Here is a 20,422-nt window from a genome sequence, read left to right as displayed (position 1 = left end):
CATACATCCAGTCATTTTCTATAACACATCGGTTAAGAGTCGGGGGTGGAGCCTATTCCAGCTGACATTGGGTGAGAGGTGGGGTTCACCCTGCACAGGTCACCACTCCATCACAGGGCCATCAGGAGCAATTAGGGTTTCAGTATCTCGCTCAAGGACACTTGGATGTGGTCACCGGGTGAAGCAAGGATCTAACCAGCGACACTTTGGTTCCTAGATTGCCATGCAACCTCTGAGCCTGACTGAGAACCTTGTCTCAACTGAACCTGCATCAAATGATGCTGTTCTCAGAGCAGCAGCTCCACCTTGTGGCCAAAGAGCATGAAACAACTGATGCCACTCTTGTTTATTCCTTTATTTACAAAATCCCAGTCAGGAGAACAAAGTTCTATATGACAGATTGTACAAAAATGCATTAAAAGACAAATACATGAGAGGACAAAGGGTTTCAGGCAGGGATATCCAGGGCCTCGTCTCCTCTCGGGTACGACTCCACCTCCATGGTCATCAGAAACTCTGTACAGACAAACCAGGACATTCTGTTACTCAGGAGACCATAAACACACACACGCACGTATCACACACACACACACACACACACACACACACACACACACACACACACACACACAAACACACACGCACGTATGACATACACACAAACACACACGGACGTCTGACATACACGCACAAACACACACGCACGTATGACATACATACATGCATGTATGACACACACGCACATATGACATTCACACAAACACACACATATGGCATACACACACGCACATATGACATACACACATGTATGACATACACACGCACGTATGACATACACACGTATGACATACACACACAAACACACACGTAGTATGACATACACACGTATGACATACACACATGCACGTATGACACACGCACATATGACATGCACACACGCACATATGACATACACACATGTATGACATACACACGTATGACATACACACGTATGACATACACACGTGTCATACACACGTGTGTCATACACACATGCACACATGACACACGCACGCATGACACACACACGCACATATGACATACACACACGCACATATGACATACACACACGCATGTATGACATACACACACCGTATGACATACACACATGTATGACATACACACACGTATGACATACACACACGCATGCACACATGACACAGGCACATATGACACACACACATATGACATACACACACACACATACGCCCTCACAACTATATATAACTATAACTGTATGAACAAATACTGCTCTGACCCTGAACTACAGTAGTACTGTATGTGTCATTCTTAACTTTGGTACCATCTAGTGGTAATACCTGGAACAACAGCTATCTTTTTCACTCATCTCTTTCATGAAGCTTGTGAGGATGGGGGCAGCAAACTTAGAGGCTGATGTGTTCACATGTATGTTCACAGGTATTAATACATTTGTTGCTGTGTCTTGAGACATTATTGTGTACACGTGTGAACACAGTTCCACACTTGATTTTCCTGAAGCAATATCAAACGGTGTGGCTTCATATAAAATAAACTCCCATGTTGACCAATTAAAATTTGCCAATGTTCATTTTTACCTGTCAGTCTTAACTGAATGTTGACGCTGATTCTCAGAACGTTCCCTAAACAGCAGTTTCAGGTTGGTCTTGGTGCAGGTGTGATAGTCCACCTTTTCCTGCGTTGATCTGAGGTCAAAGAAGCTCCCGGCGTGTTTGTGACATCACCACAGTTTGAGCCAGTCATGGTCTAGTTGGTGACTGACACAAACAGGAAGTGTCCCAGTCACTAAGTTGACTTGTTCATGAAGGAAGAGGAGGAGATGTAGAGAAAAATGTAGTTGACCTGATATTTGATAGAACTCTGCATCTTTAGTACCTGGACGCCTAAGCAGCTCCTAATCAACACCTGCTGTTTCAGAATGGGCTTCACCACTTGAAGGAGTGTAGTGTTCATCCGCTAATATTATCCGGTACAGACAGCAGACCTACCCTCTGTGTAGTCGACGTGTGGACGCGTGGAAATGACGGCCCAGGCCACGCCCACCAACAGAGCCACCACCAGGTTCACTACAATCCATGGCCGCAGGATCTGCTGCTCTGAGCCTGGAGGCCTGCAAGAGGTGAAGGTCAAAGGTGAGAGTCATCACAGGAGAAAGATCACCTCAACACGTCCACATCAGCCACAACTGCAGCCAAATGAGAACAAGACAGTTAAAATGTCCCCTGAAGGTCTAGGAGGGAGGCAACTGGACCAGCGCGACCAGAGGCCTCAACACATTCATTCTGACATGAAGATAAAGAAGAAGCCATCATGGTTGGCGGTTGAGTGCCGCACGGGCCCCTCCGGAGACATTTCTATTCATTTATGTCTATAAAAAATTCAAAGCACCTAAGTGAACAAAACAATGTCTGATGTCTTGGTGATGCTGAGAGGAGAAGGAGGAGAACGTTCTCACCACAGAGTCTCGTTGGCGCTGGGGTAGAGGTTGATCCGATCACTGGTCATTTGCTGACTGAGGGACAGGATCAGAGCTATGAAATACACTACAAGACAGAGAGTTATAACGAGTAAATGACCTGTAAAGATCGAGGTAAGATGCCATGTTCACCACTACTTTAATGATGGTTTTATGAGGTTTCTTCATTTTTGTTTGTGACAGCATTTTTTTTTTTACATTAGTGTAGGCTTTTATTTTGAAGGTTGTGTAAGTGCTGAGTGGTGCTGGCATCTCAGGTGTTGGCTTTTGAGATGTTATCCATGTTGCTGGATTTAGCAGTGAGCTAGAAAAGTTAGCGAGGTCTGAATTTTACAGGGAAGCTTGTGTGTGTTCACAGCTGAGGCCGGCGACCTTCCCGTGTCAGCTGTCCATCCTGGCTGGATGAGCAGCCGTGCCGCGTCACATGGGCACTGGGGGAGCTTTTTATTTCATGAGAAGGAAAAACACTGAAGGTCATCTAATAATTTAAGGAAACTTGTGCAGTTCTAGTAGATTTCTGGAAATGTTTGAGTATGGCATTGTAAGGAATTGAAGTGTCAGCAGGAATCAACATTATAGGTAAAAAAAGCTGGAAGTAAAAGAGTTATTCATCATTTAACTGGAAAAGCTACACAACTCGTCTTGATCATCATCATCGGCAGCAGCATGCTGAGTGTGGTGTGTCACTCACAGAAGGAGGCCAGAGCAGCAGGATCCAGTGTGATGAAGCCTCTCAGAGCCATGGAGGTCTTGGCGAGGTTCACTCTGCAGGCCACAAAAACACCTTGATGAATATGCAGTCACACACACACACACACACACACACGCACACACACACACACACACACACACACACACACACACACACGCACACACACAAAGTTGACAACCTCCATACCATATTTGTAATGTCATCACTGATTCTGACTTTTAGAATGTCCTCGGCCCTGTGCCAGTTCTATTAGGGGAGTGTCATAAGAGAACCTTTGTGGTGACTTGACTGTGTTTAGTCTCTACATGTTGCTGACACCACAGTGGAGCAGTGGTCCTCACTGTGGCCCCCATCAAGAAGGTTGAGGGTGGAGCCCCGGCTGCAGCACGGGGTCTTTCTGTGTGAGTCTCCATGTTCTCCCTGTTCCTGCTGGGTTCTCTCTGGTACTCCAGCTTCCTCCACAGTCCAAAGACATCAAGAGGGACCAGGTTAATCCAGACTCTAAATTGACCGTAGGCGTGGCTGGGAGAGCCAATGGTTGTCTGTCTCTATGTGTTGGCCCTGTGATGGACTGGTGACCTGTCCAGGGGGAAGGCTGCTGGGATAGGCTCCACCCCCACCACCCTCAACAGGAGAAGAGGGAGAACATGGAGGGATGGAGGGATGGATGGATGTTGCCGATGCTAGGCAAGGCAATTTTCTTTGTAGCCTGTTTTCCCCACCAGTTTGTCTCCAGGCTTCATGGCATCATAACAACATCCTCTGCCCTCAGAGCCTCACATCGACTGAGGAGAAACTCCATAGAAAACCTTGAACAGGGAAAAATGGGAGAAACCTCAGGGTGAGGAGGGGAGGAGGATCCCTCACCAGGAGGGACAGACGTGCAGGAGATGTTGGTACAGACAAGAAAACAGTTTATAACACAGAATGGAGGAAACATGGAAATGTTAATAACAGCTGAAGAAGGAAGCTTCTGGAAGGGGAGGCAGGGAGAGCAAGCCAGCTTGATGGGGGACTGGATGGTGGACTGGTTCATGGAAGGGGAGGCAGGGAGAGCAAGCCAGCTTGATGGGGGACTGGATGGTGGACTGGTTCATGGAAGGGGAGGCAGGGAGAGCGAGCCAGCTTGATGGGGGACTGGATGGTAGACTGGTTCATGGAAGGGGAGGCAGGGAGAGCGAGCCAGCTTGATGGGGGACTGGATGGTAGACTGGTTCATGGAAGGGGAGGCAGGGAGAGCGAGCCAGCTTGATGGGGGACTGGATGGTAGACTGGTTCATGGAAGGGGAGGCAGGGAGAGCAAGCCAGCTTGATGGGGGACTGGATGGTAGACTGGTTCATGGAAGGGGAGGCAGGGAGAGCAAGCCAGCTTGATGGGGGACTGGATGGTAGACTGGTTCATGGAAGGGGAGCGCGGGCCGGTGACTAGCAGCCATATGCTATGATGGCACGTAGCATCCTGCTGCTGATCCTGGAGTCACTGGCCAGATAGCTGCCCCCCCCCCCCCCCATCATATACCCTCTACCTATACCACAACCACGTGGCTCTACTGTTGTATATATGTGGATGCCTTGCAGAGTGGTTGTCATGGAGACCACCTCATCAGTTGGACTGACGGTAGTTTTTGGGAAACAAAGATTTCATGGTCTTCTTTAATGACAAAATTCTCCTGATGAGAGAGAAACTTCTTCTCCTGCTGCCATCAGCTGACAACATGGCTCCTAGAACCCAGAACCTTAGAGGCAGCTGGAGGACCAGACACACACTTGGATAGTTTTTCTCCCATCAGCCTTCATGAGCTCAGTTCAATAATGTCCTCCTCTAAACCTCCACCTGTCTCCTAGACCCCATCCCAACTAAGCTGCTCCAAGACTCTCTTCCCTCGTTAGCCCCTCCCTCTTAGATATGGTCAATGTGGCGCTGGTATCTGGTTCCGTCCCTCAGTCCTTTAAAGTAGCAGGAATTAAACCCTCCTCAAAAAACAAGCCTGGATCCAGAAGTTCTACCAACTACAGACCAACATCACATCTTCCTTTTCTCTCCAAGGTTCTGGAGAAAGCAGCTGCTAAACAACTCTGTGACTTCTCCACAGCAACAGCTGATTGGAGGATTCAGTCAGGTTCCAGGTTCATCCTAGCACAGAAACAGAATTAGTCAAAGGTACCAGCGACCTCCTACTGGTACCAGATGGGGGACTGGTCTCTGTGATGGTCTGATTAGATCTCAGTGCAGCTTTGGTACCATTGACCACCATATCCTTCTACAGAGACTGGAACCTGTCACTGGTATTAAAGGAACCACACTAAACTGGTTCAGGTCATATTTACTAGGTCATCTCAGTTGGTACTAGTTAATGATGGTTCCTCTGAGACCACTACAGTCAGTTCAGGTGTTCCACAAGGGTCTGTGCTTGGACCAGTCCTCTTCACCCTGTACCTGCTTCCTCAGGTCACATGATCAGGAAACACTCCATTAATGTTCACTGCTATGCAGACGACACACAGCTGAACTCATCAATGATCCACATGGAACAAACCAGCTGACTGAACTGGAGGCCTGTCTGAAGGACAGGAAACATGGAGGACCCATCATTTCCTTTATTAAACTCTGATAAACTGAAGTTCTTGTGCTGGGCCCAAACACCTGAGAACCACCTGATCTGATGAGACAGGTACCCTGGATGGCACCACTCTGGCCCCCAGCACCACCGTAAGGAACCTAGGAGTTCTCTTTGACCAGGACCTTTTAACTCCCACATTCAACCGATCTCCTCCTGGAACCGTCACTTTATTGTGGTGGAGGAGTTTGAGTGCCCTAGTGACCCTAGGAGCTATGTTGTCGGGGGCATTTCGCCCCTGGTTAGGTAATCCAAGGCAGACTGGTCCGAGACAAAGGGCGAGACAAAGAATGGTTCAATAGACCCTTGATGGAAGGAACAATAAGGAGTTTGGTTACCCAGCCTGGAGGGGCACCAGGGCCCTGCCCTGGGAAGAACCAGAAGGGTCCGGTGCTTTGTGGCTTGGTTGACAGTTCAAGGCAGGGGCCTTGACTGTTGGATCCTCAGCCATGGAAGCTGGCTGTTGGGACATGGAATGTCATCTCCCTGGCGGGGAAGAAGCTGGAGCTGGTGGAAGAGGTTGAGCATTACCGGCTAGATATAGTCGGCCTCAATTCGACACATAGCTCCAAGTCCGGATCCTAAGTCCTTGAGAGGTTTTGGACTCTCTCTTTCACTGGAGTTGTTCCAGGTGAGAGGTGGAGGGCCGGGGTGGGATTTTTGATCGCCACCAGGCTTTCTGCTTGTACATTGGGGTTTACCCTGGTGGACGAAAGGGTTGCTTCCCTGTGCCTTTGGGTCGGGGAACAGGTCCTGACTATGGTCTGTGCTTATGCACCGAACACCAGTTCAGAGTACCCACCCTTTTTGGAGTCCTTGGGAAGGGTACTGGATGGTGTCCCAATTGGGGACTCCATTGTCCTACTGGGAGACTTCAACGCTCATGTGGGCAATGACAGCGTGACCTGGAAGGGTGTGACTGGGAGGAACGGCAGGCCGACTTGAACCCGAGTGGTGTGCAGTTATTGGACTTCTCTGCAAATCGCAGTTTGTCCATAACGAACACCATGTTCAAACACAAGGATGCCCACCAGTGCACGTGGCATCAGGACATCCTAGGCCGCAGGTCTATGATTGATTTTATAGTCGTATCATTTGACCTGCGAACGTATGTTCTGGACACTCGGGTGAAGAGAGGAGCTGGGCTGTCAGCTGATCACCATCTGGTGGTGAGTTGGATCAGGTGGCAGGGTAAGATGGCACGCAGACCCGGCAGGCCCAAATGAGTTGTGAGTGTTTGCTGGGAATGACTGGTGGAAAAACCTGTTAGAATGATCTTCAACTCCCACCTCCGGCAGGACTTTGACCACATCCAAGTGGCGGTGGGGGACATTGAGTCCGAATAGGCCCTGTTCCGCCGCTCTGCCATTGTCAAGGTGACTGTTGTGAGCTGTGGTCGTAAGGCTGCTGGGGCCGGTCGCGGCGGTAATCCCAGAACCTGCAGGTGGACAACAGAGGTGAGGGGTGCCGTCAGGCTGAAGAAGGAGGTTTAAAGGGCATGGCTGGCCTGTGAGTCTCTAGAGGCAGCCGACCGGTACTGACAGGCCAAGTGGCCATGGCAGTCGCCAAGGCAAAAACTCGGGTGTGGGAGGAGTTCGGTGAGACCATGGGGAATGACTATCGGTCGGCTCCAAAAAGGTTCCGGCAAACTGTCCGTCGCCTCAGGGGGGAAGGAGGCAACTTTCTCACACTGTTTACAGTGGGGACAGGAGGCTGCTGACGTCAACTGGGGAGATAATTGGGCGGTGGAAGGAAAACTTTGAGGAATTCCTCAGTCCCACCAACACGTACTCCATGGAGGAGACACAGTTTGCGGAGTGCTTGGGGGGGGGTCGTCCAATCTCCGGGGCAGAAGTCACTGAGGCAGTTAAGCAACTCCGTGGCAGTAGAGCTCCGGGGGTTGATGAGATCCTCCCTGGGTATCTCAAGGCTCTGGATGTTGTGGGGCTGTCTTGGTTGACACGTCTCTGCAACATTGCGTGGACATCAGGGGGGGTGACTTTGGAGTGGCAGACCGGGGTGGTGGTCCCCATCTTTAAGAAAGAGGACCAGAGGGTGTGTTCCAACTATCGGGGGATCACACTCCTCAGCCTCCCTGGGAAGGTCTACGCCAGGGTAGTGGAGAGGAGGGTCAGGGCGATAGTTGAACCTCAGATTGAGGAGGAGCAGCGTGGTTTTTGTCCCGGCCGTAGAACAGTGGATCAGCTCTTCACCCTCACTAGGGTGCTGGAGGTAGCATGGGAGTTTGCCCAACCAGTCCACATGTGTTTTGTGGATCTGGAGAAAGCTTATGACTGTGTTCCCAGGAGCACCCTGTGGGGGTACTCCGGGAGTATGGGGTGGATGGCCCCTTACAAAGGGCCATTCAGTCTTTCTACCAGAGAAGTGAGAGTTTGGTCCACGTCGCCGGCAGTAAGTCGGACTTGTTCCCGGTGAGGGTTGGACTCCCCCAAGGCTCCCCTTTGTCATCGGTTCTGTTCATCACCTTTATGGACAGAATTTCTAGGCACAGCCGGGTGGCGGAGGGGGTCAAGTTTGGTGTTGGGAGGATTTTGTCTCTGCTTTTTGCGGATGACGTGGTCCTCTTAGCTCCATCAGTCCACGACCTCCAGCTCTTGCTGGCACAGTTTGCAGCCAAATGTGAAACGGCTGGGATGAGAATCAGCACCTCCAAGTCTGAGGCCATGGTCCTCAGCCAGAAAAGGGTGGTTTGCGTGGAGGAGTTTAAGTATCTCGGGGTCTTGTTCACGAGTGAGGGTAGGATGGAGCAGGAGATTGACAGACGGATTGGGGCGGCATCCGCAGTGTTGAGGGCGCTAAACCAGTCCGTTGTGGTGAAGAGGGAGCTTAGCCAAAAGGCGAGGTTCTTGATTTACCTGTCAGTCTACGTTCCAACCCTCACCTGTGGTCATGAGCTCTGGGTAATGACTGAAAGAACAAGATCCTTAATACAAGCGGCTGAAATGAGTTTCCTCCTCAGGGAGGCTGGGCTCTCCCTTAGAGACAGGATGAGAAGCTCAGTCATTCAGGAGGGACTCAGAGTAGAGCTGCTGCTCCTCCATGTAGAGGAGTCAGTTGAGGTGGTTCGGGCATCTGGTAAAGATGCCTCCTGGATGCCTCCCTCAGGAGGTGTTCCTGGATGCCTCCCTCAGGAGGTGTTCCAGGCATGCCCAACCGGGAGGAGGCCTCGGGGCCAACCCAGGACACGCTGGAGGGATTATATCTCTCGGCTGGCCTGGGAACGCCTCTGGATTCCCCCAGAAGATCTGGTGGACGTGGCTGGGGAGAGGACAGTCTGGGCTTCCTTGCTGAGGCTGCTGCCCCCGCGACTCGGACCCACCAGATAAAGCAGAGGACGAGGACAATGATTAAACAAATCTCCAGGACGCCTTCTTCCATCTACGTAACATCGCTAAGATCAGACACATCCTGTCTCAAGAAGATGCAGAAAAACTAGTCCCTGCTTTTGTCACTTCAAGGCTGGATTACTGCAACTCCCTCCTATCAGGCTGGACTAATAAGTCCCTAAAGACTCTCCAGCTGGTCCAGAACGCTGCTGCCTACTTGTTGACTAGAACTGGTAGCAGAGACCAGGTCTCTCCTCGACTGCTTCTCTGCATGGCTCCCTGTCAAATTCAGAATAGAATTTAAAATTCTTCTTCTACCATCAAAGTCCTCAACAGTCAGGCTCCTTCATCCCTGACAGAGCTCCTAGTCCCCTATGATCCAGCTAGAACCCTTCACTCCCAGGGTGCAGGGTTCCTGCAGGTTCCTAGAGTTCTAACAGTAGAATGGGAGCCAGAACCTTCAGCTATCAGGCTCCCCTCCTGTGGAACCATCTCCCATCTCCCAGACCAAGACCCCCTCTGTATGTTTAAGAGCAGACTTAAGACCTTCCTTGTTGATCAGGCTTATAGTCAGGACTGCTTAGGCTGGCCCTTAGATCTGCTGCTATGGGCTCAGACTGCTTGGATCTCCCATGATGCACTGGGCTTCTCTCTCCTCCTCCTGTCCTCAGACGTGTTACTAACTCCTCTTCTTCTCCCCTCATCCCAGATCCTGGTGCTGCTGGAGGAGGCTGCAGACCTGAAGAGGCTCCAGCTGCCACCCGTAGCTCCACCTGCTCACGTCCCCGTCTGTCCATCAGTCTCTCCTCCTTTCTCTCCCTCTTTATCTCTGTCCCTCTCTTTCCTTCTGTCTCTCTGTCTTCCTCCATTCTCTGTCTTTGTCTCTGTCCATCAGTCTCTCCTCCTTTCTCTCTCTCTTTATCTCTGTCCCTCTCTTTCCTTCTGTCTCTCTGTCTTCCTCCATTCTCTGTCTTTGTCTCTGTCCTGCTCTCCTGCTCTCTCTCCGTCCCCACTGATCCTGGATCTGCTCCACCTTCCTGCCTGCTAAAGGAAGGTTCTGGTGGCTGCTGTTGCAGGATGTGCTGCTGATGGAGAATTGTTGGGTGGAGGTTCACTAAAGGAGTGAGGAGCTGGACCTGCTCTCCTTGGACAGAGTCAGGAGAGAACTTTTGCTAGGATTTGGTGTCATACAAATAAAACTGAGTTGACTTGACTTGGTTGGTGGTGTTGATGCACACGCACCTGTCGAAGGCAGACACAGTGCTGATGGCCAGCAGCAGGTAGAGCAGAGACTGGGCAGTGTAGGCCAGTGGATGGTACTGCTGCAGCAGGTTGGCCAGCGTGGTCATCTGTTCACCCGCCAACACGTACACAACGATGATGTTCCAGACAGCGTAACCGGCCAGGAAACCATGAGAGAACAGCCCAATCACCCTGCCAAGAGAGATGGCGGGGAAACGTGGAGTTGAGGCCTGTCTATCTGTTGTCTTCACAGCAATAATGCTTCATACAGCTGGATGTCATCCACCCGTAGGCCGGAAAGGAACATGTCATTTACTCTTATCACTGATAAGCCCCTCCACCAGGGCCCCTCTCTCCAATTCACCACCAGGTCCTGCAGATACGTCTCGATAAACGCGAATGTTTTCTGAGTGTAAACTGTCAAAGTCTGTTTCTGGTGAGGTAATAATTGGGACCGATCGTCACCACTACACCTTAATATGAGGTGACTTCTCTTGTCATGGCCACAACAATGACCACTAACACTGATGGAGTTAGTTAGAACAGCAGCAGTTCCTCTGGTTCTCTGACTCTACCTCGAATCCTCCTTCAGCCCTGTTATTATCACTACGGCCACTAGAGGGCATCTTTCAGCCAAGGGGAAATATATAAACAACCTGAACGGACATTTAATGGGCTGATTACACCTGAGCCTTCTGTTCTGTTGGGGTAAAGGTCAGAGGTCAATCATGTCGATTAGGATCCTAAAACCTACAAACAGGCCAACATATGTATGCAGACCTGAATCCTCCATGGACCTTCATAGCCACGTCTCTGGTAGTCCACATCTGCCTGGGGTCCATGTAGTCGTCCGTCAGCTCTGAGTGACGCAGCTGCTCAACTCGTTCTGCCTGGAAACGCCCTGGACACACACACACACACACACACACACACACACACACACGCACACGCACACGCACACACACACACACACACACACACACACATCCTTGTACTTATATCTTTGTGAGGACTTTCATTGATGTAACACATTCCCTAGCCCCTCCCCCTAACCATCTCAACTGACTGCCTGACCCTAACCTTGACCCTAACCCTAACCTGAACCTGATTCTAACCTTGACCCTAACCCTAACCTGAACCTGATTCTAACCTTGACCCTAACCCTAACCTGAACCTGATTCTAACCGCCACCCTAAAACCAAGTCTTGACCTTCAAACGGCGCTTTGAAGATGTGAGGACCGCCTAAAATGTCCTCACTCTGTTGGCTAAATAAGTATTCTAGTCCTCACTATGTAGCAAGTACAAGAACACACACACACACACTGAGGCCGGTGTTTACACCTGGGCTCCTCATTGACCTGTTGGGGTTAATTACAGGAATTTGGGTTAAACTGGGAAACTGGTGACATGAATCAAGTTTGTGGATTCAGTCAAACTTTGCAGGAGAAGTTCCTCGAGTACTCGGAGCAAGATGAAGTTCAGTAACCAGGATGTTTCTGCGGGTGCTTGTTTCTGTCTCTTCCTGAGGCAGCAGGTGCTGGGAGGAACATGTTGCCGTTCTACTATGTTCATTTGTGGGGTTCTGATACAGATCTCTGTGGGGGTGTGGAAGCAGGATCATCAAGCTTCTTGATCTGGACCTGGATTGTTGGACCTGGAATTATTGCTTTCACTCACTGTTTCTCTCCATGAAGACTTTCCCGCCAGGCTGGCTTTGTGTGTGGGGAGCGGAGAAAAGGGCATGCTGGGGGATGGGCGACTGGGTGTCAGGGAGGATGTCTTCACCTTCGGCTCCCGGGTCGTTGCTGCAGTGCTCCGTCACCTTCGCCTTCCTGCAACATGACAAAAGACTTCAGCTTGCATCCAACATGAACGTACAGTTTTTCCGTCTGCTGGCCATCAGTCAGGCAGTCAGACCACCAGAATGCATTCTGTCTTACAGCCCGGGGACGGGGTGTCCTGAAAGATGCTTCCAACTTGCATTATGGGCAATTTAGGATCCATAATTGCATGACGTCACTCAGGCTCAGAGATGATGATTCCTTTAAAGTGTCTTTTCAAGCATCCAGACTGTGACCTAGAGGAGGAGCACCAGTCAACCACTGAAACAGGCCAGGAAGCTTCCTGTGGTACTCACCTCTTCCTCTTTGTCCTTCTGGTTACAGCAACAATCATTTCCTCTTCGTCCATTGCTGGTTCAGCCGTGGTACCGTTGGGCACGTCAGCATGCTCTGTTTCCTGATCTGACACAACAACATAACATTACTGCTGGGAAAACGCCCTCTTGACCGCCATATGTCTGGCTCTAATGAGTCCAGATAAAAGTCGAACTGAGATGAAATCTTGGTGCTGGCGGATGTTCACCCTTCACACTAACACTGCCGTGGTGCTGTTGCAGCTACCGATAGTAGGTGTCTTCTTCTTTTTCTTCTTCTTCTGTGGTGCTGGTTCTTGCAGCTCTGGGGTTAGTTGTTCTCTGCTGTCCAAATGACTCTTATTGTTTACTTCATCCAGCTCCGCCTCCAGACCCACTGCACACACATGAAACTTGTTGTATTATCACTGTGTGTGTGTGTATCTGTGTGTTTGTGTGTGAGAGAGAGAGAGACAGAGACGGAGAGACACACAGAGAGACAGAGAGAGAGAGAGAGCGGTTTTGAAGACCTTTTCTTCTATAAACACTAACCTCATCAGGACATCTAGTCCTCCTAGGGACCAAAGACCAGGCCTACTGCAGTAACAGTAACTGTGCTCGTCTTTGTGTGTATTCAGCTGTGAGTTACTTCAGGAAGCTCCTGAGCCTCTGGAACTACATCAGTACAAATATCCCACAATGCAACAACAGCTGCCAGTGAGCAAGGCAGTTAATTGCAACTGATACCAGCAGAGACGAGGCTTCTGTGGGTTGCTATAGTTACACTGCTACTGTTCATTAGGACCGTTAAAGACTAATATAAAGACACACAGTACTCTATATTCACGCTCTAGTACACACATTAATGGAGAATATCTGTACTGTGACGTGTCAACTAAACTTTTGTATTCACTAGATCCCAAATCCCATAGATTAATAATCTCCTCTGACTGGGCCATTAAACTGAAGTTTAATGTCTGACAGGAAGCAAGTCACCATTTACTCAAGTCCTCCCGCTGCCCCCCCACATCATGTGACCTGACCAGGAGAGTAGAAGGTGTGGCATTAAGGAGTTGAAACACCTCTCACCCTCTCCCTGCTCCTCTCCATCAATGACCTCCTTCTTCAGCTTCTTCTTCTTGCTCTTGACGGTTGGCATGACGACGAGTCGTTCCAGGATCAACAATTCAACATTGCCAACAGTAAAGTCAAGGATGAGGATCTGTAGTAAAGTGACAGAATATCTCAAAGCTGTCAGTTTATTCCTGTTCAGAGCGGTGATGGTGGGATTAGCGTCCTTCATGGGGTCATATGACCTATATGGTCACACCCCCATCATCATGAGGCCTCCAGCAGCGTGCTGCCCTCTGAGGTATTTAGTATTGTATTCCAGTAGGAGAGTAGCTGTGGAAAAGACGCAGTGAAGACTGAAGACCCCCACCACCACCACCGTCTCTCTCTCTCTCTCTCTCTCTCTCTCTCTCTCTCACACACACACACACACACACACACACACACACACACACACACAGCCTCTGGTTCATCTTCAGCTGGATTCTAGAGGATTCTGCAGGGTTCATACGTACCAGAGGCGTGAAGCTGAGATGAGGCGCTCTGGGAGAAGAAGGCTCATCTGCAGATCTGAGTCTGGTCCTGGTGTTTAGAGTGGCAGGTGGATCATGTGCTGAGCCTCAGGGAGCGCTGTGGTTGGTTGGGCTGCGATCATGCAGCCAGCTGGCGGAGCTGCAAAGTAGCTATGGATGCTAATAATCCCTCGTCCTGCTTTCTTGCCAGCCATGGCCTCAACACACCCACTGACTCCTCAAGCTGCTCCATCAGCTGTCACCTGTTCACTCTTCCGTCTTTTTGTTAGCATCCAAATGCTTTGGATTTTAAAGAGGAGTCTTTATCACAGGCTAAACACATGCATGAGGCCAGCACTCCTGCGTGCTGCTAGGCTGGCACCAGTGTGGGAGTGAAAGCTGGCATGTCTCTTGGGTGCATGCATGGGTTCATGCAGGACTGCGGTGCCTCCCGCATGCTGGGACATGCTCTGAGTTCTGCAGGTCAAATCAGCGCAGGATGGAGGCTTTAATTTGGTGGGCCTGTGGAGGTGCAGGCGGTTTGGTGTCAGTCTGAATGTACATGTGCAGGTGAGCTTGTCACAGTTTTGCTACGTAGCCTGAGGAATCAGGAGAAATCAGGAGGAATCAATCAGGTCAGGCCTCTTGATCCTCACCCACCCATGAGACTCAGATCAGGAGCTGATTTAGGAAATGAGGGGAGGATCTGTCCAGCCAGTTGCTGCTTGCAGATCCTGCGTTACTCTGAATACTACAATATTCTCGTCTATGGAGATGAACCATCGGAGGTTCTGCAAGAACTCAAATTCATGGAAGACATGAATAAAAGACACATTTGAGGTTCATGTGATTTAGCAGAAAAATCAGTTTATCAACCACAGAATCTTTGGTCTATCTATGGTCAGCAGCTGCGTTCCCTTCCATCCCTCAATTTTGATTGGTAATCCCACCAGGAGCTCCGACTGTGAGTCACTGGTCCTTACGGTGAATCCAGGTCGACCTGAACTAGCTCCTCCCACTTCAGAAGCGAGCTGCAGCAAGTGTGCTGGTGCTGCTTGAAGGTTAACAGGTTAAAACACCACAGAAACCAGGTGAATCCTATTAGAGGCGCGTGTACACACACACACACACACACATACACACACACACACACACACACACACACACAATTTCATGTTGCCCTCCTAACATTTCCCTAGTGCACCTGCTGGCTATTATCATGTCTCAGAGTGTCTCTGGACATCCCAGGATGTCTTCGTAAATCATTTCAGTGAGTGATGAGAGTATCAAAATAATACCATATAAATATGGTAAATATGAAACCACAGGCATGTTTCTCTTTGATCTACATCAACAACTGAGTTGATGATCTCGTGATGTCGTCGTCTAGTGATTTACAACGGCACTAAAGCAGCTCAATAGCGAAGAGACGACCATATGTTGTTAGGGTCTCACACTGACAGTTAATCACTGCTGTTTGTCTGGACGATGACAGGCAGGCAGAGGACCATAATCCTGCTGGTAAATCTGCTGAGCTGCATCTGTCCAGTGGAGATTAACCTGAGACACACTCAGAGACACACTCAGAGACACACAGACAAAGAGACACACAGTCACACTCAGAGACACACTCAGAGACACACAGACACACTCAGAGACACACAGACAGTCAGAGACACACAGACACACACACAGACACACAGAGACACACAGACACACAACACAGACACTCAGAGACACACAGAGACACACAGACACAGAGACACACAGTCACACTGAGAGACACACTCAGAGACACAGAGCCACACAGACACACTCAGAGACACACAGGCACTCAGAGACACAGAGATACACACAGAGACACACTCAGAGATACAGAGACACACTCAGAGATACAGAGACACACTCAGAGACACACAGACACACTCAGAGACACAGAGACACACACAGACACACTCAGAGACACAGAGATACACACAGATGCACTCAGAGACACACAGACACTCAGAGACACACACAGAGACACACACAGAGACACTCAGAGACACACAGACACAAACAGACACACAGTCACACAGTCACACTCAGAGACACACTCAGAGACACAGAGCCACACAGACACACTCAGAGACACACAGGCACTCAGAGACACAGAGATACACACAGAGACACACACAGAGACACACACAGAGACACTCAGAGACACACAGACACAAACAGACACAGAGACACACAGTCACACTCAGAGACACACTCAGAGACACACAGGCACTCTCAGAGACACACAGAGACACTCAGAGACACAGACACACTCAGAGACACAGAGACACACACAGACACACTCAGAGACACACAGACGCACACAGACGCACTCAGAGACACACAGACACTCAGAGACACACACAGAGACACTCAGAGACACACAGACACAAACAGAGACACACAGAGATACTCAGAAACACACTCAGAGACACACAGACACACACAGACACACACAGACACACTCAGAGATACACGCACACATACGCAGGGACACAGAGAAAGTCAGACACAGAAACACTAAGAAAAACACACAGACAAACAGAGAGACACACACAGACATTAAGAGACATACCCTGGGACACAGAAACACACAGAGACACACACACATACACAAAGACACTCAGAGAGACACGCACAAACATTCAGAGACACACAGACACTCAGAGACACAAAGAGAAACACAGAGGTACTCAGAGACACAAACACAGAGACACAGTCACTAAGATACACACAGAAACACATAAAGATATACACTGAGAGACACTCAAAAGAGACTCTCAAAGAGACACAAACACACACAAAGGGACACACAGAGAGACACAGACACACAGACACACAGAGACATGGAGACAGGCAGTAACAAAATGGAAAGACACACAGAGACAGAGATACACAAAGAGACACATCCAGAGGCCCTCAAAGGCACTTAGAGACACATACAGACACAGGGACAATCAGATATAATTCAGTCAGGACAACTTTAGTCACAATAATCTTCATTATTGCATGAGTTGTATTTGGTGGAACCTTTCTGCTCTGGGGCCTTCCAGCCCTTCATGACAGGCAAGAATGGCAGCAAAGATCCCCAGCTGCAACTGTCCCAGGCTGAGCGTCCTTGGTCCCATGTGCTAACAGAAGCAGCTTGCACAGAATTGAGCTGAGCGACTAAAAGGAAGACTGTTGCAGCTAATCCCAGCATGGCAATATGTGCCGGGACAATCTCATCTCAGCAATGATGCTACAGGGTTATTGTTCAGCCAGCAGATCAAGAGGCCCTCGTGGCTCTCTGAGCTTCAGAGACTGCTTCAGCTTCAGGACGAAGAAACGCTCATGAGCAGATGAGGACACTCTCCCCGTGGCTGCTGGAAGGAGTGGACTGGCAGAAGGGGTCTGTTAGGGCAGGTAGAGGAGGTCCTAGAGGAGAGTGGACAGGTAGAGGAGGTCCTAGAAGAGAGTGGACAGGTAGAGGAGGTCATAGAGGAGATTTGACAGGTAGAGGAGGTCCTAGAAGAAAGTGGACAGGCAGAGGATGTCATAGAGAAGAGTGGACAGGTAGAGGAGGTCTGTGTAGGTTCTCATTCATCCAGGTCATCGTAGATCGAAGTGAAGTAAAATCTGGTCAACTGGACGTAAGTTTATCTTGAAGACGTTTCACCTCTCATCCGAGAGGCTTCTTCAGTTCTAGTGAAGAGTGTGGAAACTCCAGCTTATAAACCTATGTGGGAGTGGTCAGTGCTATTGTGGTGGAAACGACCCTCCTGAGACTCACCTGGCCTCCCCAAACGACAGTCGTTGTGCGGTGTCAGGGAGTTTCAGGGGTGGTCGTTAGGGAGTTTCACCGACCACTCAGATGCTAATGGGCTGTGCTGGCAGCAGCCGTTCCACATGGGTCTTTCAGCTGAACTCTTTGGGGAAGCTTTGAAAGGACTTGGTTGTAAATAGGTGAAAGGAAATGTCGCAGTCCACCTCCTCTGTTCAAAGATGGTTTCTCTATCCTGACGTGGATGGCTTCTTTAACTCCTCTTTCAAACCATCTGTCCTCTCTGTCGAGGATTTGGAAATGGTCGTCCTGGAAGGAGTGGCTTTCCTCCTTCAGGTGGAGGAAAACCGCTGAGTCCTGTCCTCCAGAGTTGGCTCTTCTATGGACCATGTCCAAATCCTCGACAGAGAGGACAGATGGTTTGAAAGAGGAGTTAAAGAAGCTCTAACCAGGGAAGCAATGTGAAACTCTAAGAGTAAGAGAAATTTTTATTTAAGAGCCGATTTTTGGAATATTAACATTCTTCCCTCGCTGTCATAGTGGAGCCTCGTCATGGGCAGGGTTTAACATGGTGAGCAGCAGACTGAGGAAAAGCAACGGTTTTCTCTTGGGTGTCTTCATATGGGAGCTTGTAGAGCAACCGGTGCAGGAAGCAGCAAATGTAGCCCTGCTACAGCAGTTTGGAAAGAGTGCTCTGAACAGGATTAGGAGGCGGCAGGGTGGAGCAGTGGTCCTCACTGCGGCCCCCCAGCAAGAAGGTTGTGGGTGGAGCCCCGGCTGAAGCACGGGGTCTTTCTGGGTGGAGTCTTTCTTCCGCTTATTCCTGTTAAGTGTGGTGGGGGTATAGCCTATCCCAGCAGCCTTCCCCCTGGACAGGTCACCAGTCCATGGCAGGGCCAACACATAGAGACAGACAACCATTGGCTCTCCCAGCCACGCCTACGGTCAATTTAGAGTCTGGATTAACCTGGTCCCCTCTTGATGTCTTTGGACTGTGGAGGAAGCTGGAGTACCAGAGAGAACCCAGCAGGAACAGGGAGAACATGGAGACTCACCAAGAAAGACCCTGTGCTGCAGCCGGGGCTCCACCCACAACCTTCTTGATGGGGGCCACAGTGAGGACCACTGCTCTACCGGGCTGCCCCTCTATCTAAAATCCTTGGATATCTATTCACAAACAACTACAACAACAGATGTTTTCTTTAAAAGTAATTTGGTGTTAGGATTAGGAAAGAAGGGGCTGCACGGTGGAGCAGTGGTCCTCCCTGTGGCCCCCCAGCAAGAAGGTTGTGGGTGGAGCCCCGGCTGCAGCACGGGGTCTTTCTGGGTGAGTCTCCATGTTCTCCCTGTTCCTGCTGGGTTCTCTCTGGTACTCCAGCTTCCTCCACAGTCCAAAGACATCAATTTGGGGATGAGGCTGATTGATTCTCTAAATTGACCGTAGGTATGAATGTGAGTGTGAATGGTTGTTCGTCTCTCTATGTTGGCCCTGCGATGGACTGGCGACCTGTCCAGGGTGAAACCCGCCTCTCGCCCGTAGATGCTGGGAGAGGCTCCACCCCCCCCCCCCCGCGACCCTTACTATTAAGGAATAAGCGGAAGACGACGATGGACAATGGATGGATTAGGAAAGAAGAAAGGAAGAAAAAAATGGCAGCAGCCAGATGTTTGTATCTTTCTACATCGGAATCAGGTTGCAACATTTATCCCATTTAATTCCTCATTTTCCCAGACATGAAAAAGATTTACAATTAGTAATGTTTTAAATGATCAATCAATATTCTTTTATATTATCATTGAAAAGAAGTTGAAGTTGAAAAGTCTTGTTTAAGGTGGGTGACAGCAGTTACCGGTGGGCGAATGTGCTGCCCTACTGAACTGACATATTTCTTCTCTGTACTGTAAAATTGCTTTGATTTAAAATGATTGCTACTACTGAGATGTATTCTTTTGAGGTTGATGCCAGGGTCTCTGCAACTAAAAGACGACCTAGATTATCTCTAGAAAATTTTCTTTCCTCTATATGTGTCAATTTATTGTTAGTTGGGATGGATTATTATACAGTGCTCAATGAAATGAACTTAAAAACTGTTGTCTCAAGTAGGAAAGGGTTATATCAGCAAATGAGTAGGACTAAACCACATTGGAATTCAGAATTTAAGAAACTTTGACAGGCTGACAGACAGGCCAAGAAATAATTTTTTAAATGTAAGGACTTAATGGCCAAAAGACTTGAGGAACGACACAGGTCGTCAACAGGTTGACACAGGATCAAAATTTACGCATCCATATTAGGCAATTTAGATGAGGACATGCATGACAGTTGGATCACTTCCAACTAACAACCCACAACAATTTAGGAAATAAATAAATAAACTGGGTCCTACAAATTAATGACAATCCCAATTGGTAATTATATTAGATAATGATGATATTAATTAATAAATAAGATGGTGTATTTGGAAACG

The 20,422-nt window shown here is 49.3% G+C and overlaps 1 protein-coding gene across 3 annotated transcripts; it reads right to left on the bottom strand.

The window, feature by feature from the left end:
- Positions 1–346: 346 nt before the first annotated feature.
- On the bottom strand, positions 347–14,217 carry LOC147252686 (transmembrane protein 237A-like). 3 transcript variants are annotated; one of them, XM_086221054.1, is made up of 11 exons: positions 14,156–14,217; positions 13,659–13,791; positions 12,838–12,966; positions 12,573–12,678; positions 12,113–12,267; positions 11,215–11,335; positions 10,435–10,626; positions 3,207–3,280; positions 2,495–2,582; positions 2,028–2,149; positions 347–516 (listed from the first exon to the last, which is right to left on the bottom strand). In XM_086221054.1, the coding sequence occupies exons 2-11, from the start codon at positions 13,726–13,728 to the stop codon at positions 449–451; spliced, it is 1,125 nt and encodes a 374-aa protein (XP_086077180.1). In that variant the 5' UTR covers positions 13,729–13,791; positions 14,156–14,217; the 3' UTR covers positions 347–448. The 3 variants fall into 3 exon arrangements, with proteins under 3 accessions (XP_086077180.1, XP_086077179.1, XP_086077181.1); XM_086221053.1 differs by lacking the exon at positions 14,156–14,217 and having other exon boundaries at positions 13,659–14,126; XM_086221055.1 differs by lacking the exons at positions 347–516; positions 2,028–2,149; positions 2,495–2,582; positions 3,207–3,280; positions 14,156–14,217 and adding an exon at positions 4,405–7,283 and having other exon boundaries at positions 13,659–14,125.
- Between the last annotated feature and the right edge of the window lie 6,205 nt (positions 14,218–20,422).

The sequence above is a fragment of the Aulostomus chinensis genome, chromosome 12 (assembly GCF_037954235.1).
Source record: "Aulostomus chinensis isolate RoL2024-O1b breed Wild chromosome 12, RoL_Achi_v1.0, whole genome shotgun sequence".
Lineage (NCBI taxonomy): Eukaryota > Metazoa > Chordata > Actinopteri > Syngnathiformes > Aulostomidae > Aulostomus > Aulostomus chinensis.
This window is presented reverse-complemented; position numbering and strand designations above follow the sequence as displayed.

Coding starts and splice junctions, on each gene's coding strand:
- LOC147252686 (XM_086221053.1), bottom strand. CDS start 13,872: ATGAAGGACGCTAATCCCACCATCACCGCTCTGAACAGGAATAAACTG. Junction 11,336..12,112: donor AGTCTTCATGGAGAGAAACA/GTGAGTGAAAGC, acceptor GTGTGTGTCCAG/GGCGTTTCCAGGCAGAACGA. Junction 2,583..3,206: donor TGCTGCTCTGGCCTCCTTCT/GTGAGTGACACA, acceptor TCTGTCTTGTAG/TGTATTTCATAGCTCTGATC.